At 49.3% G+C, this 24,523-nt stretch overlaps 1 protein-coding gene across 1 annotated transcript; it reads right to left on the bottom strand.

The window, feature by feature from the left end:
* Window positions 1-15,992: 15,992 nt before the first annotated feature.
* On the bottom strand, window positions 15,993-16,757 carry LOC109916689 (neurexin-2-like). Its single transcript, XM_048619621.1, has one exon. It carries the CDS (start codon window positions 16,755-16,757, stop codon window positions 15,993-15,995), a length of 765 nt encoding a protein of 254 aa, XP_048475578.1.
* Between the last annotated feature and the right edge of the window lie 7,766 nt (window positions 16,758-24,523).

The raw sequence follows: 24,523 nt of genomic DNA on the forward strand, positions 1-24,523 counted from the left end.
ATATAGGACAGATGTCTGAGGTAGGTTCTTTACTCAGAGAGTAGTAAGGGCGTGGAATGCCCTGCCTGCAACAGTAGTAGACTCGCCAACTTTAAGGGCATTTAAATGGTCATTGGATAAACATATGGATGATAATGGAATAGTGTAGGTTAGATGGGCTTCAGATTGGTTTCACAGGTTGGCGCAACATCGAGGGCCGAAGGGCCTGTACTGCGCTGTAATGTTCTATGTTCTATCATAATCCAACAATGGATTGCTGTTTCAAAGAGCTGGCACAGGATTGATGGGCTGAAAGGCCTCTTTCTGTGCTAAACAAATTCATAATCCCAACGCTGTCGATGAACACCTAAAGTGGACTTGCCTTGTGTAGACAGCATTTTCTGAACCAAATCTGAACTGCTTCAAGAAACATTATCACTTTAAAGCTACTGTGTAAATGTAGAAGATTCATGAGGCAGATCCCAAATCTGGAGAAAATGTCTTAAGAGTAGAGGTTGAGTAGGTTGGGCTTCTTCCTGACCCTAAACCTGACCGTGACCCTAACCGTAACACTAAATCTAACCCTGACACTATCACAGGGGGATGTTGAAGCTGGGTCAATAAGAATGTTCAAGGCTGAGATAGACAGGTTTTTAATCAGCAAGGGCAATCGAGGGTTGAGAAAAGATAGGCCGGAAAGTCAAGTTGAGGATTGTCAAACCAGCCATAATCATAATCGAATGGTGGAGTAAGCTCGATGTGCTGAATGGCCTACTTCTGCTCCGAGGTCTTATGGTCTAGATTGAGATGCCAACAGACCCCAGCATGCAGAGTCACATTTCACAGGAAGCCTGAGATTTCATTGGTTGCTCATGTGGCGTTCTGTAACTATAACCCTAACTCTGACCCTGACCCTAACCCTAACTCGAATCCTTACCCGAACACTGACACTAGCCAAAACCATAATCCTAACCCTAATCTTGACCCTAACCTTAACCCTATCACCTAACCCTAAACTCAACCTTAACCCTAGCCCTAACCCTAACTCTAACCCAAACCCTACCCTTAACCCTAACCATCGACCTTATCCTAGCCCTACTCCTAAACCTAACGCCTAACCATAACCCTAATCCTTAACCGTAACCCTTAAATCCTAACCACTAATCCTTGCCCTAACCCTAACCTTAACCCCACACTTAACTCTAACCCTAGATCTTGCCCTAGCCCTAATCCTAAACCTAACGCCTAAACCTAACCCCTAACCCTAACTATTTCTTACCCTAATGCTAACACAAGCCCTAACCCTAACCCAAACCTTCACCCTAACACTAACATAATCCCTAAGCCTAACCCCTAACCCTAACCTAACCCTAAACCCTAAAGTTAACCCAAATTCTAGCCTCTAATCCTAACCCTAATGCCTATCTCTGACCCTAACCCTAACCCTACCCTTAACCCTAACCTTCAGTCTAACCCTAACCACCCTCCTCACCAGCGGAAATCGAATGAGTCTAGCCCTCAGGATCTTCCTATTCCTGGCAGCGGTGAGGCAGGAGTTGGTGAGGGGTGGGGGTGGGGTTTGTGGGAATTGGTGGGGGGATTGATGGTGAAGGAACAGCCTGGCTAAGGTTGGCTCTGCCATTCCCTGGCTCTTGATTGGGGCACCATACAGTTGTCAGTCCTTGCCCCAGGAATTGTCTCCCAACGGAAGAGCCTTGAGGACAGAAGGGAGCCACACTGAAGCGGAACTGTCCAAGGAGCATGTCCAACGTGGACAACGGCCAGTGGTCAGCATGGAGGCTGCTCTTTTGCGTCAGATCTGAAAGCTGCCTTGCCAATAGGCCCTAAACCTGTTTCAGGTAAAGTGCCACTTTCACATTCTGCTGCCACGGTGGACTGACATATCAAGGGCAAGCAGTGTATAGCGTTAACACTGACTCACTGAACAGTTTCGAGCTTATCAGCACTCACTTGAAATCCTAAAGACTCAGAGAGCATTTGGAGGCCTGTGTACACCATTCATACAGAAGGATGTTAAAGCATTGGAAACAGTCCAGAAAAACTTTATCTGGAATAAGTGGATTGCCTTATCAAAGAGTTCCACAGCACAGAAACAGACCCCTTCGCTCCAACTTGTCCATGCCAACCAGATATCCTAAATTAATCTATCCCATTTGCCAGTGTCTGGCCCATATCCCTCTAAACCCTTCCTATTCATGTACCCATCCGAACGCCTTTGAAATGTTGTAATTGTACCAGCCTCCACCACTTCCTCAGGAGGCTCATTCCATACACTCACCATCCAGTCTCAGAGGGCTGCGAGCTTTTGGAATTCCTTCCCTCAAAGCGAAAAATCTCTGTGTTCTGAGGAAGTGACCCGAAACGTTAACTCTGTTTTTTCCCTTCAGATGCTGCCAGATCTGCTGAGCTTTTCCAGCAATTTCTGTTTTTGTTCCGGATTTACAGCATCCGCAGTTCTTTTGGTTTTTAGGAAATATCTTTAAATATTTTGAAGGCAAAGATAGATGGATTCTTGATGACCGTGAGGAGTGGAAATTTATGGGGGGGAGCAGGTATGCAGGGAGGTCAGAGATAAGGGGCATGAAAAGTTGCCCCTTTAGGTCCCTTATAAATCTTTTCCTTCTCATCTTAAACCTGTGCCCCTCTAATTTTGGAATCCCTTACCCTGGGGAAAAAGACCTTGTCTAGTCAACCTATCCATGCCCCTCATGATTTTATAAACCTCTGTAAGGTCACACCTCAGCCTCTGACGCTCCAGGGAAAATAGCCCCAGCCTCTTCAGCCTCTCCCTATAGCTCAAACACTCCAACCCTGGCAACATCCTTATAAATCTTTTCTGAAACCTTTCAAGTTTCACAACATCCTTCTGAAAGCAGGGAGACCAGAACTGAATGCAGTATTCCAAAAGTGGCCTAACCAATGTCCTGTACAGCTGCAACGTGACCTCCTAACTCCTATACCTAGTGCACTGACCAATAAAGGCAAGCATACCAAACACCTTCTTCATTACCCTGTCTACTGGCGACTCCTCTTTCATCGAACTGGGAACCAGCATTCCAAGGTCTCTTTGTTCAGCAACACTCCCCAGGATCTTACAATTAAGTGTATAAGTCCTGTCCTGATTTGCCTTACCAGGGAAAGGCTAGACATCAAACATTTAACTTCTGTAATTTAGAAGTCTCAGAGGTAAATTGATTGAAAGGGGTGAGATGGGTAAGATTTAAAATGGACTTAACGGGCAACTTTTTCACTTAGAGGGTGGTACATGTGTGGAATGAACTGCCTGAGGAAGTGGCGGATGTGGGTACAGTTACATCATTTAAAACATATTTGGACAGGTACATGGATTGGAAAGGTTTAGACGGATATGGGCCAAACGCAGGTAAATGGGACTAGTTTAGTTTCAGAATCCTAGTCCGCATGGAAGAGTTGGACTGAAGGGTTTGTTTCCATACTGTATGGCTTTATATAAGATCTTGAGGGGGTGTGGATGTCGGGAGAATGTTTCCTCTTGCGGGGAAATCTAGAAAGAAGGGGTCACAGCTTCAAAATAATTGAACACCCATTTAAAACGGAGATGAGGAAACGTTTTTCTGTCTCAGAGGGCTGCAAGCCTTTGGAATCCCTTCCCTCAAAGGGAAGAATCTTTATATATTTTGAAGGCAGAGGGAGATGGATTCTTGATGAACAAGAGGGATGAAAATTTATTGGGGAGGAAGCGGGTATGCAGGGAGGTCAGAGTTAAGGTTAAAATTAGATCAGGTGCAATCTTAGTGAATGATAGAGCAGGCTAGAAGGGCCAAGTGACCTACCCTTGTTCCCTGGAGAAGCTCAGCTGGTCTGGCGGCATCTGTGAAGAAAAAGTCAGAGTTAACGTTTCAGGTCTGGTGACCCTTCCTCAGAACTGAAACGTTAACGATGATTTTTGCTTTACAGGTGCTGTCATAACTGCTGAGCTTTTCCAGGAGCTTCTGTTCCTGTTCCTGGTTTACAGCATCCGCAGTTCTTTTGGTTTTTAACTTTTGCTCCCTGTTTGTGTATTTACAGACGCAGCGTCAATTCTGAAGAACAAAGACACAGCGCAGAAGAAGAGCTGTTTCTCTCTCTTTGTCCATAGATGCAGCCAGATGTGCTCTGGTCCCACTCCCCACCCCCCACATTCCAAAGATGCACAGTTTAGGGTGGATTGGCCATGCTAAATTGCCCCATAGTGTCCAGGGATGAGCAGGCTGGGTGGGTTAGCCACGGGGAATGCAGGGTTACATGGACAGAGTTGAGGGGGATAAGGGGCTAGGTCTGGGTGGGATGCTCTTCAGAGAGGAGCAGCGCCACCTCGATGGGTTGAACGGCCTGCTTCCACACTGTAGGGATTCTATGGTACAGACCTGACCTCAGCAGTGGTGGCTGGACTTAAATAGCCTCCGACGTTGCTCTAAGCAAGTCGCTCCCAGGAGCAATTGAGAAACCAACATTGGGAGGTGAATGAGGACGATCGAGCCCACACTGCCTACTTGCCACATTCCTGAAGATCAGACCTCAGAAAACTGCCACTTACACTCGGTGGCACTGAAATCGCAACACCCCCCACACCCCCACACTCTCCACACCCTCCTCTGAAATACACGTTGCACTGACCCCTACCAGCCTTTACAAATTAACAGAGAGAGAAAGCACACCCTGCATTATCCTGTTAAACTCTGAGCAGGGGGCAAAGCGTTTTGTCTGTTTGACTCTTAAACCAGGTGCCTCCACCGTCAGAGAGAAATCCACCACGACAATGTGTAGTTCAAACAGCACATAGTATCTGTAATTTAATACCAGATATTTGTTTGCAACAATTAATCTACCGAACAAAACAATTTAAATGGGAACATTAACTGGCGATCACTTAACCCAGACAACATGATCTCACTGCAATCAGACCACTTGCAGATTACTGAATGCAATTGTTCCCTTCAGAAATATGAAATAAATGTGTTGTTTATCAAGGTTATTTTAGTCATTGTGTGGACATTACTGGCTGAGCCAGCATTTTTTGACCCACACTTATTGGAGTGACGGGGTGGCTCAGTGGTTAGCGCTGCTGCCTCACAGCACCAGGGACCTGAGCGCGATTCCACCTCGCAACTCTCTGTGCAGGGTTTTCACAAATGTGTGTGTGCGTGTGCGCGCACGCGCCTGTGTCTGTCCGTCCACGTCCATGTTACTGTCCTTTGGGCACTCTGGTTCCTCCCACAGTCCAAAGATATGCAGGGTTAGGGATGTGCAGATTAGGGTGGATTGGCCATGTTAAATTACCTCTTAGTGTCGAGGGACGTGAGGATGAGTTGTGTTAGCCACAGGGATTGGTTAGGATAGGGTAGGGGGTGGGTCTAGATGGAATGCTCTTCAGGGATTTGTTGTGGACTTGATGGGTTGAATGGCTGTAGGGATTTTAAGTATGCAAGAGTAGGGAGGTTATGCTTCAGTTATACAGTACATTGGTGAGACCACACCTGGAGTACTGTGTACAGAACTGGTCACTCCACTTACAGAAGGATATTAGTGTGTTGGAAGCAGTTCAAAGAAGATTTACCAGACTAATACCTTGAATGAGCAGATTGCCTTATGAGGAAAGGCTAGTACAGGCTGGGCTGAAGCTTTGAAGAATCAGAGGTGGCGTGATTGAAATGTATATGAGGGGGTTTTGATTGGGTGCAATGTGGGGAAGATGTTTCCATCTTGTGGGAGAATCTAGAACAAAGGGGTCACTGCTTAAAAATAAGAGGGTGCCCATTGAAAATGGAAATAAAGAAACATTTTTCTCTGTCAGGGTGTGGCGACCAGAACGGAGTAAACTCGATGGGCTGAATGGCCCATACTTGGTTCTTACGTATTTCTTCAGAGCCTGACCAAAAATATATTGCTGCAGCCTCCTCAACACAGCAATTGACTTGTTGCTTTAGCTTCAAACCTTACAAGTTGGCAAAGATCTTTTGAAGAGATTCTAGCAAGCCCCTCGGCAAAAAGTGCACTAAGGTGCCGGCATGCTCACCATACTGCTGAAGAACCCAGCCCGGATTTGGTTGCTTTTGGGTTGGTCTGGACTAGGAGGCTGGGATCTATCTTGGAGGAGCGCCCAGGTATGGTTACACCTTGATGAACAGGAGTGAAGTTACATCATCAATGCCAACCTTGCCAGTCCTTGGGAAGTGAAATCCTCGATGCTGTTGAGCAGGGAGTCATTCGGCGAACATCTTGCCAACAACTCCAACCATGTTCCATCAGAATCACTGAGTCCAGTTCCACTCCACTCTTCCCAGATCCACCCTCTATCCATCTCTCCTGCCACCCCCATTTCCAGTTCCACTCCCCCATTCCCAGCTGCACCCTGTATCCATCTCTCCTGCCCTCCCATTCCCAGATCCACTCCGTATCTATCTGCCCTGCTTCTTCATATATCCACTGTTTCCCCAACCACCAAAATCACTTTGAGTCCAGAATGTACCAGAGGCAGGACACAGATAAGGGCCCAGGAGCTGAGTGCCAGGGGAAACAGGAGAGCAGCTATCCTCAACATATCGAGACCACGCTCCAGGGAGTAGGAGAGATGGCCCAATGCAGATCTGGCAATTGGTCTTCCATCCGTGACAGGGACTGCAGGCTGGGTCATACTGAGCTGGACAACTCACACCAAGGGAGGATTTTCTGCCCCTCTCCCTCCCCTTCCATCCCAGTGGGCGGGCAGAAACCATTTGGAGGGAAATCCCCAGATAAGGGGTTCGTGATGAGTGACCAGGAGGAATCATGGGAGGGCGAGGGCAAGGAGGAGAGTCAGTCAGGATTTGGGTTTGGGTCACGGGTGTAATTTGGGATTGGGTCATGGGTGGAATTTGGGATTGGGTCACAGTTAGAGATATAGAGATACACAGAGAGAGAGAGTGAGAGAGAGAGAGAGAGAGAGAGAGAGAGAGAGAGAGAGAGAGAGAAAGGTGCAGAGAGGTTTATTGAGGGAATTTCAGAACTCATAGCCCCAGGCAGCTGACGACAACAATGATGGAATGTGTAAAATTTAAGGGGCAAGAATTGGGGGAGTGCGAGAATGTTAGAGTTACATCTGCAGGAAAGAGTTGAAGCTGCAAAGGGATCGGAATTTCAAAACTGAGGTAGCCGTTGCTGGATTGGGATTCAATATGGGTCAGCGAGCACTGGATGTAGGATCGATAATTGGGCTGGATGGCCAGTTTGGATTTGAAGCGGAGATCAGGGGGTGCACAACAGAGATTGGATTGTGTTCAGGTTAACATAGGGTAGGATATGGGATATCAGCTGGGAGAACAGTGGAATGGTTGAGTCTTATCCAAATGGTCGAAATGAATTCAAATTGCTCACCGCCCCACTCCCTCCCTCCAATCCAACCACATTGCCAGGAGTGAGGGAGTGAGCGAGCGAGTGGGAGGTAAAAGGATTGTGAGGGAGGAGTACCAGGGAGTTCTTAAGCAGACGGAATGAGGGAGGGAGGGCACCAAGTCAAGGGGCAAGTGGGAAGAGGTGGTTGGGAAACAGTGAATGTGTGAAGAAGCAGAGCAGATAGATACGGAGTGGATCTGGGAATGGGAGGGCAGGAGAGATGGATACAGGGTGCAGCTGGGACTGGGAACAGAGGAGGAGGAGAGACAGATACAGGGTGGGTCTGGGAATGTGGGAGTGGAACTGGGAATGGGGGGGCAAGAGAGATGGAAACAGGGTGCAGCTGGGAATGGGGAAGTGGAACTGGGAACGTGAGGGCAGGAGCGATGGATACAGGGTGGATCTGGGAATGGGGGAGTGAAGCTGGGAATGGGGGAGCAGAGGGATGCATACAGGATGGAACTGGGATTGGGATAGTTGAGCTGGGAATCAGAGGGTGAAGCAGGAATGGGACAGTGGGGAATGTGGGTGGGGGACAGCAGGAGACACAGACGCAGAGCGAAGCAGGGAATGGGGGAATGGGGAATGGAGGGGGCGGGAGATATGGACATAGAGTGAAGAGGGAAATGGGGGTGTCGGAGTGGAGCTGGGAATGGATGCATAGGGGAACGGGACAGAGCAAGAGGTAAAGTGAGGATGGTGAAGGATACACACTGCGTGTGTACCTGGGCAGAGTCTGGCACTATTGTCCACGGGCAGGCACAGTTTGATCGACCTTGACTGCAGGAGGTACATTGTGATGGAACACCGTGCACGTGGGACAGAGAGAGAGAGAGAGAGAGAGAGAGACAGAAGGAAAGGATTAACACAAGCCAGCAGACATCAGGTGCATAATGTGACATGGCTGCCTTCTTCTGACTTGGAGCCAAGACATGATAGCATCTACCAATCTGCACCACTTCGCCACCAACAGCAACTAACTTCCAATCGACCTTAAGCTCTCAATTTCCAGCAGAGAGAGAGAGAGAGAGAGGGAGAGAGAGAAAGAGAGAGGGAGAGACCATATCGGCTTTTAAGAGGAATCGCTCAGTTAATTAATGCAGGAAGACAGTCAATGGGTGACACTGAATGCCCCTCAAGAATGAATCTTTCTATCCCAGTGCCAATTGAGTGGGCAACTACTCCCCTCTTTGAGGGTGTTTAAGATGAGAGGGCAGCAAGGGGCTGGATATTTAGGAAGTACAAGGTGCAAACCCACTGCTTGTAGCATCCTGGGGTTGGGTGGGGGGTGGGGGCGGGTGTGGTGGTGAGGTTGGAGGAAGTGACAGTGATTGATCGAAAGAGGGGCCCAACTCCTTCCCGAACACACCTCTCAAACTGCTGCTGTCCTCCGAGACGGAGAACTCATGATTTCGCATGTGATCTAAAATAGTGCAGCCGAGAAGTGTGTGGGGCGGGCGGGGGTGGGTCATTCAACCCATTGAGTCTCTGCTATCCCTCCTGAACAGCAATTCAGTTGGTCCCACTCCACCGTACTGCTACAATGATAGGCCAGAGCCCCAAAACACTACGGCCGTTTTGAGCCCTTGACTCCAAACTGTGTTTTTGTTTTTGCCAAGCGCAGGCAGGTGGGACTAGATCAGTTTGGGATTATGGTTAGACCAAAGGGTCTGTTTACATGCTGTATAACTTTCTGACCATTAGAGAGACACAATAACTAAGGGGTTTTAATTTGGGAAATTTCCGTATGGTACCGAGGGATGTAACACCTAAAGGACTGGGATCTCTTACAACTACAATGATAATAAGGCACTGACTACCCCCTGCCCTCAAAGTAAGACATACTTTTGTGGGGTTTCAACACTGCTGGAGAGTACTAGTGGGACTGAATATTCTCATGGGTACTAGCCTGCTTTCAAATGTCGGTGCACTGGAAACATTCAAATGAGCGACTCCTAGTCACCCCAGTGTTGCAGGTAAAGAAATGCTCTCACTCTGAGCGCTGGAGGTCAGCTAGCCAAGAAACTGACAAAAGGACCATCTTCCCTCCTTCTGGGTGCTGTAAACTTTCAAAGAGGGGCATCAGATACTTCCATCAGCTCACCAAACCAAGAATCTCGAAAAAAATCAACTGTTCAGCTAGCAGTATTCCCCAACTGAAGCGAAAGAGGCAGGGGAGCTATCTCAATCCCTCCTCGCATGGGAACTTAATAGTTTGGGGTATCCAAACTGGAAACCATATGGCATTGGGGAACTCTGCCTGGTCGTAGCTTTATCCAAGGAATTTTTTTGCTTTGAGTACTTTGATTTGATTTGATTTTGATTTGATTTGTCATTGTCACATGTACCCAGGTACAATGAAAAGCTTTGTTTTGTGTACAGTACAGGCAGATTTGTTCACTCACAGGATGAAGGCGTCACTTTTTAGGCAGCATTTACTGCCCATCCCTAATTGCCCAGAATGCAGTTGAGAGTCAACCACGTTACTGTAGGTCTGGAGTCACATGTAGGCCAGACCAGGTAAGGAGGACAGTTTTCTTCCCTGAAGGACATTAGTGAATACAAAGTGAATTAGGGTAATAGGACAGAGTGAGGAATACAATGTTACAGCTACAGATAAGGTGCACAAACAGCAAGACCAACGTTAAATTTAAAATTTGAGAGGTCCATTCAGAAGTCTACTTTAACATCGGGGAAGGAGTTGTTCTTGAATCTGTTGGTACGTATTTAAGTTTTTGTATCTTCTGCCTGATGGAAGAGGGCAGAAGAGATTATAACTGGGGTGGGAGGGGTCTTTGATGATGTTGGCTGCCTTCCCGAGGCAGGGGGAAGTGTAGATGGAGTCAATGGATGGGATGTTGGTTTGTCTGATGGACTCGGCTGTGTTCACGACTCTCTGTAATTCCTTACGGTCCTGGGCAAGCAGTTTCCATCCCAAACTGTGATGCATCCAGACATCCGTAGTGCATCAACAAAAGTTCATGAAGGCTTCGACCCAACCTATCTCCCTGTCGCATTCCAAATCAGAGAACCCCTGCTATGTCAGAGGATTCCTCTCCTAGTTAGTTTGCTGTTCACCTTGAAATCTCTACCCTCTCGAGGCACCCTCTACCCTTCCAGCCTGCTCCAATAAGATCACGGTCAATCTGATTGCTCCAGATTCCCATCAGCCCCCATGGCCAATGCCCCCGCAATTCAATGCTTACTAGGAATCAACCAACCTCTGCCAACAAACAGCTTCCAGGATGCAGCTTCCACCGTCTTCTGAGTTCCAAAAACTCACCACCATTTGGCATCGAGCTGTAGGTAATTGACTGCCCGGCCGCTGGATAGTGTTTCCCTGCATATTCCCCATCCTCCAGTCACTGTCTTCACTCCCACATTCCAACAGGTCTGAGGAAGTGTTGGCAAACAATTCACTGAGATACTTAACCTAAAGTGAAGGGCTCATTGTTCGCTGGGGAATGGCGAGCTCACTTTGCTGTTACATTCATCATATAGAGCAGCCCACACTACTGTCTTGCTCAAAATCACATTCTACTTCCACATTCAGTGGACTGAATTTACGCCTTCAGATATAATCACCGTGTACATTAAACATCTGGGGTTCTGGTACAAAGATCTTTTCCCCAACGACCTCCTGATTTCAGCCTTCTCTGCTTCCTCAGGATGTCAGGGCTGTGGCGAGTAACATTCGTGCCACACAGATGCGACGACCATCTCCAATAAGAAATAATCTAACCATCGCCCCCTTGACATTCAATGGCGTTACCATCACTGAATCTAACCGTCTCCCCCTTGACATTCAATGGCGTTACCATCACTGAATCCCCCACTATCAACATCCTGGGGGTTACTATTGACCAGAAACACAACTAGACTCACCACATAAACACAGTGACTACAACAGTGGATCAGAGGCTGGGATTTCTGCAGCGAGTAATTCACCTCCTGACTCCCCCCAAAGCCTGTCCACCATCTACAAGGCACAAGTCAGGAGTGTGAGGGAACACGCCCCACTTGCCCCTGGATGGGGGCAGTCCCAACAACACTCAAGAAGCTTGACACCATCCAGGACAAAGCAGCTCCCGCTTGATTGGCACCGCATCCACAAACATCCCACTCCCTCCACCACCGACACTCAGTCGCAGCAGTTTGTACTATCTACAAGATACACTGCAGCAACTCACTAAGGCTCTGGGTTACCAGTCCAGTGCCATTCCTACACCATCTCTTCCTCTCCATCCAGTGGGAAGAGGCACAATGGCTGCCTGGCCTACAACAACCACCGTGGCCTGGTGCTTTGAGTAGTTCCTCTGTATCATCTGTCTCTGCTACAGCAAAACACTTGAGTTTCTTTCTCTCGCTGTCTCTGCCTCTCACTCGCACACACACGCACACACTCCCTCTCTCTGCATCTCTTGCTCTCTCTCACTCTCGTCTCTCACAATCTTGCTCTCCCTCTCTCTCTCTCGGCAAGGTAAGTCGTTCCATTCAGAGTTCCCTTTCTTTTTCTTTCTCTCTTCTTCTCTCTTCTCTCTGCAGTAATTCTATCCCCCCACCATCCCATCCGCCCCTTTAAAGGAATCGGTTCATGACCGGAAGCCATGTGGTGAGAGCTAAACGCGCCGGCTGTGTCCTGTGGTGACAGTAGGGCAACAGCGCGGGCCATTACGGAGATGGGACTTGAGACTCTGAGACCTGGACTTGTTCTTGCCAGGGGAAGGGGACGAGAGCGCAGGCCAGGGAGGCAGTGGCGGTGCAGGGGCGAGAGCCCGGGCCGGGGAGGCAGTGTCAGGGGTGGGGGGTGGGCGAGAGCACGGGCCAGGGAGGCAGTGGTGGGGGTGGGCAAGAGCGCAGGCCAGGGAGGCAGTGACAGGAATGAGGGGCGGGCGAGAGCGCGGGCCAGTGAGGCAGTGACGGGGGCGGGGGCAAGAGTGCAGGCTTGTGAGGCAATGATGGTGCAGGGGCAAGAGTGCAGGCCGGTGAGGCAGTGACGATGCGGGGGCGAGAGCCCAGGCCAGTGAGGCAGTGACGGGGATGGGGGCGGGCGAGAGCGCGGGCCGGTAAGGCAGCGATGGTGAGATCGGGCCTTTTGCGTGGCGATGGTCTCCTCGGTTTCTCAGCGATTGGAGCGGCTCCTGCACTATTACGGAGATAGGACTTGAGACTCTGAGACCTGGACTTGTTCTTTTTTTCTTGCTTACCTATTGGCTCTGTTAAAATCTTTTAATTCTCATTTTTGTAACCAAGTGGGTGCCAGTGAATGACGACTTTGTGCTCTTTTCACTGTACAGTATTCCTGTACTTAGTACGTGACAAATAAATGGATCTGTCTCTCTCCTTCTCTCTCACCCTCGCTCTGAGCTTCCTCTTTCCTCCTTAACTGGAGAATTGCCCTCGAGACAATCTATTTTACTGAATTTGCCTTTGCCAAGGGTGTGTTTGTAGGATGTTACTACCTTAGAACAGTTAATTCGCAGCAGTTATTATATCTATTATTTTGTTAAGCATTGTGATAGAGTTGCAGTTAAGCTAATTGCTTTATTTTTGTTTTGTCTGTATTTTAACTGTTGTGTACGAATAAAGTGTATTTTGCTTCAAGCCTAGTAGTTTGGTCAATCAAATTGCATTCAGACACTTCACAGTTACCTTTAAAAAAATAAAACAATGTTAGGGTCTAACATCTTCTCAATATATTTTGAAGGGGTTTGCTCTGGTCTTTAATATCAGGCAGGAAGAGAGATGCCCTGACAGGGAAGAGGTAAAAAGCAGTGCTGCCTGAGGTACAGAATATTGCTGACTCTGTCCCTCCCCTCAGTCCTGTTGTGTTTTCAGCACAACGAGAGTCTCGTTTTTTTGGAGGGGGAGAAGCATGTTAATTATGAGCTACGCTCATCAGATTTGATTTTGATATGCTTATTCAAGAGCAGAGTGCCTCACACACCTCCAACGCTAACCATCCCCTCCCCCACCCCGCTCACGCAGCAAAGAGCCTGAAGATGTACCCACTACAAAAAAGCCCTGGAGAGTTGTTTGCAGTGAAGATGCAGACAGGAACGCAGACCATGCCTCTATCCTGACAAATGCCTTGCATACAACCCACGGCAAAGACTGAATGATGCAATGGCAGAGGACTGCAGTCTCCATAAAATAAGCAGGAGATGCCAGAAGTGCTCTGTCAAGTAGCCCAGTCGGGCAGAATCGGCAGCAACGCAATGTCTTTCTTTACCCGAAACATTAACTGACGTCTCTTCCTACCCCCAGATGCTGCCTGACCTGTAGCAGCTCTCCGCTGTCATTGTTTAGGTACCTGACTGCTTTCAAAGACAACCCCACTCACTTCTCCTTCCCCTCACCACACCCCACCCCAACACCACTCCCCTGATCTTCAAACATTCACAGACACAATGCAATACAGAAGCAAGCTCATTGGCCCATCTCACATCTGCTATCCTTCAATCCTGTTCAATCCTTTTCACAGAGAGAAATAGAAGTCGCTGGAAAAGCTCAGCATCGGTGGAAAGAAAATCAGAGTTAACCTCTTGAGTGCGGTGACCCTTCCGACCTGAAATGTTTCCTGAGAGTTTTCTGCACAGGTGCTGCCAGACTCGCTGAATTTTTCCAGCAACTTCTGTTCTTGTTTTCAATTTACAGCGTCCACGGTTCTTACAGTTTCTGGGGGATTTTTTTGGTACCCTTTTACAGCATATTGGCTTCTCTGGCTAGGCCACCAGTTATTGCCCCCAAACCCTCATTGCTCAGAGGGGCAGTTAAGAGTCAACCGCGTTGCTGCAGGGTCTGGAGTCATGCGTAGGCCCAGTCCTGCAAAGGACAGCAGATTTCCCCCTCCCCCTGATCAGGCATTAGTGAATCATGTTTTTTATTTTTCTGACAATCGATAATGGTGTCATGGTCTTCCATTAAACTCTTAATTCCAAATTTTTAATTGAATCCCAGTTCCACCAACTGACACAGCGTTTACCCTAACCATAACGTGGCCCCAGATCATTGCTGTGCTCCCTGGACTAACAGTCTACCGATAACACCACTCTATTGCAAGTCTTACTACGATTATACAGAACTTTGGTGTCGTTCAATTTGGAATGCTGCAGAGAAGTGACGGCCCAGTGGTACCATTGCTAGACTATCAACCCAGAAACTCACCTAATGTTCTGAGGACCCAGGTTTGAATCCCACTATGGCAGATGGTAGAATTTGAATTCAATAAAATATCTGGAATTAAGAATCTAACGATGACTTTGAATCCATTGTCAATCGTTGGGGAAAAAAAAAATCTATCTGGCTCTTTAGAGAAGGAAACTGCCATTTTTACCTGGTCTGGGCCTACATTGTGACTCCAGACCTACAGCGATGTGCTTAACTACTCTCTGGGTAATTAGGGATAGGTAATAAATGCTGGCCTAGCCAGAGGCACCCACATCCCATGAGCGAACTACAGAAAATCTCATTCCACTGCTCCAGTTTTTTTGAGATAGAGATCATTTGCACTTCCAAATGTTTTCTGTCTCTGCACACTGACGTTCTGTGTTATTTCCATGAGTATATCATCTCTGTCTGAACATCAGCCACTGGAAGGATCCACCCAGTAAAAATGTTCCACTCCCCCATTCCCCTTTCCAACACCTTGCATCTAAGGTTGCCCAATTTTACATCGTACCCTCGCCATTTCAATATGCTTCCATAGGTGAATGTCCTCTCAGTCAACAGTCTATTCATCATTCAAAGGAACCTGGGCGGAGTCATTCTTTATAAACATTTCTGACATAACATCCAGGGTTAAGGAGAAAAGCTGGTGTACAAAACACAACATCAGAGCACCTAAGACTGCCTTACAGAGCACTTTCCAAGCATTTACAGCACAGTGTCACTGGGTATCACTCTGGGCACAGTTTCAGTGTGTCACTCTGTTACTTTTGGTACTCGGTGGTTAGCACCCCTGCCTCACGGCACCAGGGACCCGGGTTCGATTCCACCCTCAGGCAACTGTCTGTGTGGAATTTGCACATTCTCCACGTGTCTGCATGGGGGCTCCTCCAGGTGCTCTGGTTTCCTCCCACAGCCCAAAGGTGCGCAGGCTAGGGTGGATTGGCCGTGCTAAATTGCTCCATAGTTCCCAGGGATGTGCAGGTTAGGGTGGATTAGCCGTGCTAAATTGCCCCGTAGTGTCGAAGGATGTGCAGGTTAGGGGGGCTTGGCCGTGCTAAATTGACCCAGAGTGTCCAGGGATGTGCAGGTTAGGATGGGTTGGTCATGCTAAATTACCACATAGTGTCCAAGGATGTGCAGGTTAGGGTGGATTGGCCGTGCTAAATTGCCCCACAGTGTCCAGGGATGTGCGGGTTAGGGTGGATTGGCCGTGCTAAATTGTCCCATAGTGCCCAGGGATGTGCGGGTTAGTCGTGGGAAATGCAGGGGTAGGGTAGGGGAATGGGCCTACGTTTTTCGGAGGGTCGATGCGGATTCGACGGGCTGAGTGGCCTGCTTCCACAGCGTCGCGGTTCTACAGAGTCAGGGTATCACTCTGTTACCCTGGCGGAAAGGTTCTCGATAGATTCCCAGAGTGCTATCCAGCGTTACCGTTACTCCCGCGTGGAAGAGAAGGACACCGGGGGGGTGGGGTCCCTACCTTCGTCGCACAGACGCCCCCGGTAGCCGGTCTCCGAGCAGTCGCACACCGCCTTCCCGTTCAGCACGGAGCAGACGCCTCCGTTCAGGCACGGATTGTGCCCGGAGCACAGAAATTCCGGGTCGTTCTGCAGCCCCTGGCTTCCCAGCAGCGCCGGGGGTGTGCCGCCCACCTTGAGGTTGGCGATGAGGCCTCGGAAGGGCACCTCGTACTTGACGGTGCTGGAGGTGAGGCTGGACAGGCGCACGTCCGGCGGGATCCCACCCACGAACAGGTCGCTGGCCACCGTCATGTCCCGGCGCTTGGAGCGCACCGCGGCCGTCTTGACCTCCGAGTCCACCGCCAGCGTGGTCTCCCGGTAGTTGCGGGTGAGCAGCACCATGTGCCAGCGGTTGTCGTCCACGCGGGTCTCGGAGCGGAAACTGGCGGGCTCCACGCAGAAGATGGTGAAGCGCAGGCGCAGCCTTCCCTCGACGATCATCAGCTCGAGGAAGTCGCAGTAACCGCCGTCGTCCAGGTACGCCAGGAGCGCCCGGGAAGCGTTGGTCCTCAGGCTGAAGCTCAACTCGCCCTGGGAGCCCGCCTCCCCCCACCGCGCGTAGCGCGCCCACTGCCCCGCCGCGCCTCCGAACTCCAGGGCCGCGATCCGACCCGCCAGCCCGCACGCCAGAGCCAACAGGGCGCTCAGCTGCGGCAGCGTCACCCTGACGGCCGCCATCTTGGACCCTCGTGGGGTTCGCGCGGTGGCAGCTCGCGCCGTCGGTTTGGCGGGAAAGTGCGTGCGCGCGCGCCTCGAGCGTTAACGCCCACCCAGTTCAAATGTCCGCTGCCGCTGGGGAGCTGCCCCACCCCCGACACCCTCTGGCCGTGGGAGGAGCCTTTACTCTCCCCTGCCCCACGCCTCAACTCCTGTCCCAACGGCCCGCGCGGTGGGGCAGAGGGAAGGGAAAGGGAGGGGTGTGGGTGCAACCCCGTCCCCCCCCCCCCAGTTCACCAGCCCGCTCTCCCTCTGGCCTGAGCAGCCTTTCCTCCCCAACCTCCTGCAAACCACCCCCCCCTCCCTCCCCCGGGACCCCAGCCACCCCTCCCGTCCCCTCCCCCACCTCGGGAGGTGTCGGGCAGTCAGCCCCTCAGACGTGTGGGATTGGTTGATTCTTGTTTTTGGGTGGGGAGGGGATGGGGTCTTGGCTGCTGGGCCCTGTCGTCACGGGTACGCGGCCCGTAGCCGAGAGTGGCCTGTCACTCCAGGGGGTTGGGGGGGGGCGAGGGCGCAGTTGAGTCGTCCGGGGGGTGGGTGCGAGCCGGGGGAAGGGTGTTCAGGGCGGGGTGGGGGTGGTGAGTTTCCCTTCGGTCCTTCTATCTCTCCATCTTCGCCCGAGGTCCCTTGAGCCGTGGCCCGTGCAGAGGTGGTCAGTTCACACCACAAAGTCCGGAGACAGAACCCCCTCCCACCCCAACCTTCGACTTATCCCCTTCGCTCCCCGTGCCCGGCCCCTCTTTCAGGAGGAATTGTGTTGCCCGCACCCGGGTGAACTGTTCGGCTGAGCCCCCGACAGATGACGCATCGCTTCTGAGCTCGGGGACCTCCCGAGGCAGCGAGAGAGAGAGAAGACGAACAAGCCAGTAGGCGAGGGAGGGAGGGAGGCACGACGCAAGACAGAGGTCACACCAGACTCTTCCGGGCTCTGAAGTCCATGGTCTATCTCCCTTCAGCTGCGGCACACGCTCCAAGCAGCTTCCAGTTACCTGCAAAGGGAAAAGAGGAACTGAACAGAGAAATCGAAGACTATAAACTTGACTCCCACCTCTGTCACTGGAGTGGTAGCCCCTTAATACAGCTGTACGTGACTGATTCTACATTCACAACGGTGTTGTCAACATGCACTGGAGAAGGCAATGGTATGGATTGGAGCTCCGACCCACCGCTCATCCTTACCCTCTCGCCCAGGAGCACATGTACATCCTGAAACCCACTGACATCCACCCTGATTCTGGAACCTGACTCCCACCACCACAAGAAAATCGATGACTCGAGAATCCAAGATCTCCCTTGCTACCAGGGCGCAAGGGAGATACACTCGAACAGTAATTAGTCCACAGCTAAACTACCATCTACTATTACATTACAGGAAGGATTTGACTGCACTATAGAGATGTAAGCAAGAAAACAGACCCTTCGGCCCAACTCGTCCAGGCTGACCAGCTTTCTTAGATTAATCTAGCCCCATTTAGAGTCATAGAGATATACAGCATGGAAACAGACCCTGCAGCCCAACTCGATCATGCCAACCAGATATCCCAGATTAATCCAGTCCCATTTGGCCCATTGGGGCAGCACAGTGGCTCAGTGGTTAGCCCTGCTGCCTCGCAGCGCTAGGGACCCAGGTTCAATTTCACCCTCGGACGACTGTCTGTGCGGAGTTTGCACATTCTCCCCGTGTCTGCATGGTACTCTGGTTTCCTCCCACAGTCCAAAGATGTGCAGTTTAGGTGGATTGGCCTTGCTAAATTCCCCGTAGTGTTCAGGGATATGTAGCTGAGGTAGGTTATAGGGGGATGGGTCTGGGTGGGGTGGTCGAAGGGTTGGTGTGGACTTGTTGGGCTGCTGGGCCTGTTTCCACACTGTAGGGATTCTATGTGAATTCTATATCCCTCTAAACCCTTGCTATTCATGTACCCATCCAGATGCCTTTTAAATGCTGTAATCGTACCAGCCTCCGCCACTTCCTCTGGCAGCTCATGCCACACACCCACCACCCTCTGTGTGAAGAAGTTTCCCGTTAGGTCTCTTTTAAATCCTTCCCCTCTCACCTTAAACCAATGCCCTCTCATTTTGGACTCCCCTACCTTGGGGAAAAGACCTTGGCTATTCACCCTATCCATGCCCCTCATGATTTTATAAACCTCTATAAGGTCACCCCTCAGCCGCTGACGCTCCAGGGAAAATAGCCCCAGCCTATTCACTTTTCGCTCAAACCCTCCAACCCTGGCAACATCCTTGTAAATCTTGTCTGCACACTTTCAAGTTTAACAACATCTTTCCTATAGCAGAGAGACCAGAATTGAATGCAGTATTCCAAAAGTGGCCAAAGCAATGTCTAAATTATGACATTTTCCATGAAGACTTCACACAAATTTCGCTCCTGGGAAATCTGGCTCCAATATTTAGACTCTGCTCCTTTAGTCCTAGACTCTCCAACGTATGGAAATAGCCCCTATCAACCCCCATCTTTTTGCTAACTTGGAAACAATCTGCCACGAAACCTTCTAAGTGACAGGAAACTCAATCCTAGGGTGTGTGACCTCTTCCCTATAAGAGGAGGGCAGTTGAGGTCACACTGAGAGAGGAAGGGATTGGGGTGATGTAGTCAAGGACTTGGGGAGAACTAGCACCCATGGATAAGCATGTTGCAATTTCAATGAAAAAGATGACTATCCAGAGCTAACCAAATAGAGAATGCTGGAGAAACTCAGCAGGTCTGGCAGTGTCTATGGACAGACAGTTAACATTTCAGGTCCAGTGACCCTTCTTTGGAACTGAAGGGAGCTGGGAAAGGATGGTTTTTATTTTGGTGACAAATGAGGGAGTGGGAGCAAATGGAGCAAATAGCGACAGCATCCAGAGCAAAAGACAATGGGAAGTAGTTGTAGAGGAGTGATTGAGATGCAAAGTGGGTGTTAATGGAGGATGGAGATCGTCGAGATTAGGTCAGGTTTGCTAAGAACAACCATGCAAGCAAGACAGTTGGGGGTGTAGGGGTGTGGTGTAATAAAAATGACGAGAGCATTCATGGCCCTAAAGTTGTTGAACTCCATTTTGAGTTCACTTTCATTGGCCAATAATGAGGGGCCCATAATTTTAAGGTGGACTGCAGACGGTTTTGAGGGGATTTATGGAAAATGGTTTTCACCCAGATGGTGATGGGGTGCTGGAATGCCTGAGACAGTAATTGAGGCGGGTAAACTCACAGCCTTTAAAATGTACTTGGATGAGCGTTTGAACATTCAAGGCTTTGGGTCTAGTGCGGGCTAGCATTAGGGGTTAGGGTTAGAGTTAGTGTTAGGGCTCGGGTTAGGATTAGTGTTCGGGTTACAGTTAGGTTTAGGGTAACGGTTAGAGTTAGGCTTAAGGTCAGGGTTGGGGTTATGGTTAGGTTTAGAGTTATGGTTGAGTTTAGGTTTCGGTTGGTGTTAGAGTTATGGTTAAGGTTAGTGTTAAGTTTGGGGTTAAGGTTAGGATTAGGTTTCTGGTTAGGGTAGAATAGGGTTTGGGTTATGGTTAGAGTTAGGATTAGGATTAAGGTTAGGGTTAGGGATATGGTTGTAATTGAGGTTAAATTTTGTGCTGGAGTTTGGGTTATGGTTAAGGTTAATGTTAAGGTGGGGTTAAGGTTAGGTTTATGGTTAGGGTTAGGGGTATAGTTGAGGTTAGGTTTTGGGTTGGAGTTAGGGTTATGGTTAAGATTAATGTTAAGGTTGGGGTTAAGGTTAGGGTTAGGGTTAGGTTTAGGGCTATAGCTGAAGTTAGGTTTTGGGTTGGAGTTAGGGTTATGGTTAAGGTTAATGTAAGGTTGGGGTGTTAGGGTTAGGTTTATGGTTAGGGTTAGAATTATAGTTGAAGTTAGGTTTCAGGTTGAGGTTAGGGTTATGGTTAAGGTTAATGTTAAGGTTAGGGTTACGGTTAGAATTATAGTTGAAGTTAGGTTTCGGGTTGGAGTTAGGGTTATGGTTAAGATTAGTGTTAAGGTTGGTGTTAGGGTTAGGGTTAAGAATATGGTTATAGTTGAGGTTAAGTTTTGGGTTGGACTTAGGGTTGTGATTAAGCTTAATGTTAAGGTTAGGGTTAGGTTTATGGCTAGGATGAGGGTAGTTTTTTTGTCAGTGTAGACTCAAAGAGCTGAGGGGCCTCCTCTGTACTGTATGGTTGTATATTTATCAAATCCAACACACACACTCAGATCACGGGCAGGGGTCAATCCGAGGTCAAATCTCCTTGTGCAAAATTACTCCCCAGTTCAAGCCTGTACCTTTGTAGTAGTCTTGATACAATGCACTGGAAGGCATGTTCCTCTGTGAGTTATCACTTTCCCTATCCGACTTAATCCATGGACTTTCCTTCAACATTCAGTCAGTGAAAATAATTCAATCTGATTGTATCATCTACGTGGAAAAAGCAACTTTCAGCCTGAGTAATTTTATACTCACTGAGGGGAGTTATCAATCTTCGCCAACAATTGGCCCTTCTATCACCACACTCCTTCCTCTTCTGCTCGTCATTCAAAACCCCCGGCCTCACTGGCGCATCCACACCCCAGCCACCTCACCACTCCCCCCCCACCCCGTCCCCTCAGCCCTGACCTACCAACCACACAAGGTCCTTGACCTCCTTTTGAAATTCCTCACTGGCGTAGACGCCGCTCCCTCCTCCACTGCTTCGTCAGTCATCCCTCCGCTGGAATATCAGCTAATTTTGCCAAACTAGAGATGCAACATGAACATTGGTTTCAAGAGGGCTAGAATACGAAAGCTGAGGCTGTGTAAGTCTCTGGTCAGACAGCAGTTTGAATATTGTGAGCAGTTTTGGGCCCCGTATCTAAGGAAGGATGTGCTGGCCTTGGAGGGGTATCCAGAGGAGGTTTACAAGAATGATCCTGAGGATGAAGGGCTTGTCACATGAGGAGCGATTGAGGACTCTGGGTCTGTGCTCAAAGGAATTTAGAAGGATGAGGGGGGCAACTGATTGAAACTTACGGAATACTGAGAGGCCTGGATAGAGTGGGCATGGAGAAGATGTTTCCATTAGTAGGAGAGACTAGGACCTGAGGGCACAGCCTCAGAGGGAAGGGACAATCCTTCAGAACTGAGATGAAGAGGAATTTCTTCAACCAAAGGGTGGTGACTCTGTGGAACTCACTGCCACAGAGGGCTGTGGAAGCCAAGTCATTGAGGACAGAGATAGATAGGTTCTTGATTAGTAAAGGGAGCAAGGGTTAAGGGGAGAAGGCAGGAGAATGGAGTTGATAAATATATCAACCATGATCGAATGGCAGAGCAGACTCAATGGTCTGAATAGCCTTATTCTGCCCCTATATCTTGTGGTCTTATGCTTTGGCGATTTATTTGTTCATGGACATGGAGTCCACTGACAACATCCAGGTTGATCCCCGGTATGGACAGATTGTCTTATGAGCAAAGGTTAAACAGATTGGGACTCAACTCACTGGAGTTTGGAAGAATGAGAGGTGATCTCATTGAGACATACAGGATTCTTAAGGGGCTTGACAGGGTCAGTGCTGAGGAGGATGTTTCCCCCTCATGGGAGGGGTCTGGGACCAGACAACACAGTCTCTGAATAAAGGGGCACCAATTCAAGACTGAGATGAGGAGAAATTTCTTCTCTCAGAGGGTTGTGAGTCTTTGGAACTCCTTGCCACACAGAGTTGTTGGGGGCAGAGTCCTTGTGGATATTTAAGGCTGAGGTTGATAGGTTCTTGATCAGTCAGAGAATCAAGGGTTACGGGGAAAGGACAGGAAAGTGAATAATGTCTGATCAGACACAACCCTATTGAATGATGGAGCAGGCCCTAGGGTCCAAATAGCCTACTCCTGTTTCTGTTTCTTAAAGCCTTATTTGTCCCTCGATCATATTGCCATTTGAACTGAGTACCTCGCTAAGGCCCTTTAAGAGGGCTGTTATGTATCAAACTGGGGTCTGGAGTCACGTGCAGGCCCAGACAACATATTTATTTCCCAAAAAGTTTGGGATTATGGTCAGCATGGACTGGTTGGGCCGAAGTGTCTGGTTCTAGGCTGGACTGTCCTACGTTACCAAATTGGAGACCTTGTGGGGGAGGTTTGAAGTCAGAGCTCAATGTTACCGGACTCAGACACAAGGGCTCAAATCCCACCATGGCTAGGAAAGTCTGAACCCGAGTCGTAAAATTCTAGAAAGGGAAAGCCGGTCCCAGTGTTGGTAACCATGGCGATTGTCATAAATATCCCCACACCTGCTTCACTGATGCCCCTTCAAGGGAGGGTGATATCCGCCATCCTTACCCCTGTCTGGGCATACAAGTGACTCCAGACCCCACAGCAGTTGCGGTTGCCCGCCATCCGAGAGGGCCCCAGTGAGACAGTCAGTTCAAGGGGCAATTAGGGACAGTCTAGCCAATGGTGCCTACATCCAGTGGAAAAAATGAAACAAATTCCTAGCCCCGACCCACCCTGGGGGTGAAATTCCCGCTCTGATGGGCCCCAGTCCCAAGAAAAACCAACCCCGTAGTCTCTGAACTTTGCTGTAAAATAAACCATTTTCTTTCCCCCAAGTATTGACGCACTTCCAGTTCATTTACCAACACAGCGGTATCAGCACTCACTCTGTGTATTTTACAATTTATTACAGCACAGGAACAGGCCCTTCGGCCCACTAAGCTGCTTCCTATCTCTTATATAGACCAGCTACATATTGAGTTTTCTATCCCTCTGTTCACCTCCCATTCAATGTCTATCAGGATGCGCCTTATATGTTGCTAATGAGCCTGCTTCCACCAGCAAATCTGGCAGTACATTCCAGGCATCCACCACCACCCTCTGTGTAAAACATTTTCCCTGCACCTCTCCCCTAAACATTCCCTCTCTCAGCTTCAAACTGTGCCCTGTTATAGTTGGCCTTTCCAACTCTGCAGGGAAAGCCTCTAACTATCCACCCTAGATAGTCATAAAGCACAGACACAGACCCTTCGGTCCATGCAGACCATAATCCCAAACTAAACTAGTCCCACCTGCCTGCTCTAGGCCTATATCCTTCCAAACCTTTCTCTATCCATATACCCTATCCATGATCTGAGTGTCTTTCAAACATTGTTACTGCACCTGCATCCACCACTTCGTCAGGAAGTTCATTCCAAATACAAACCACCCTCTGTGTGAAAATTCGCCCCTCATATCTTTTTCGAGTCCTCTCAGCTTAAAATAGGTACAATTACAATGTTTAAAATTCATTTGGATAGTTACACGAATAGGAAAGACTAGTTCTTCCTGCATTCATGTGATCTAACCTTGTTAATCAGTCTACCATGCCCCCACTCTGAGAGAAGAAATTCCTCCTCGTCCCTGTCTTCAATGGGTGACCCCCTATTCAGAGATGATGCCCCTCTGGTCCTAGACTCTCCCACAAGGAGAAACAACGTCTCCACACTTAATCTGTCAAAGTCCCTCCAAGAATGTTTCAATAAGGTCACCTCTCATTCCTCTAAACGCCAATGACTACAAGTCCAACTCGACACCATCCAAGACAAAGCAGCGCCGCTTTGATTGGCACCACATCCACAAACGTCCACTCCCTCCACCACCAACGCTCAGTCACAGCAGTGTGTACCATCTACAAGATGCGCTGCAGCAACTCACCAAGGCTCCTTAGCACCTTCCAAACCCACGACCACTTCCGTCTAGAATGACAGGGGCAGCAGATGCATGGGAACAGCA

This window comes from Rhincodon typus, chromosome 43, assembly GCF_021869965.1.
Source record: "Rhincodon typus isolate 14 chromosome 43, sRhiTyp1.1, whole genome shotgun sequence".
In the NCBI taxonomy this organism is placed as follows: domain Eukaryota; kingdom Metazoa; phylum Chordata; class Chondrichthyes; order Orectolobiformes; family Rhincodontidae; genus Rhincodon; species Rhincodon typus.

Coding starts and splice junctions, on each gene's coding strand:
- LOC109916689 (XM_048619621.1), bottom strand. CDS start 16,757: ATGGCGGCCGTCAGGGTGACGCTGCCGCAGCTGAGCGCCCTGTTGGCT.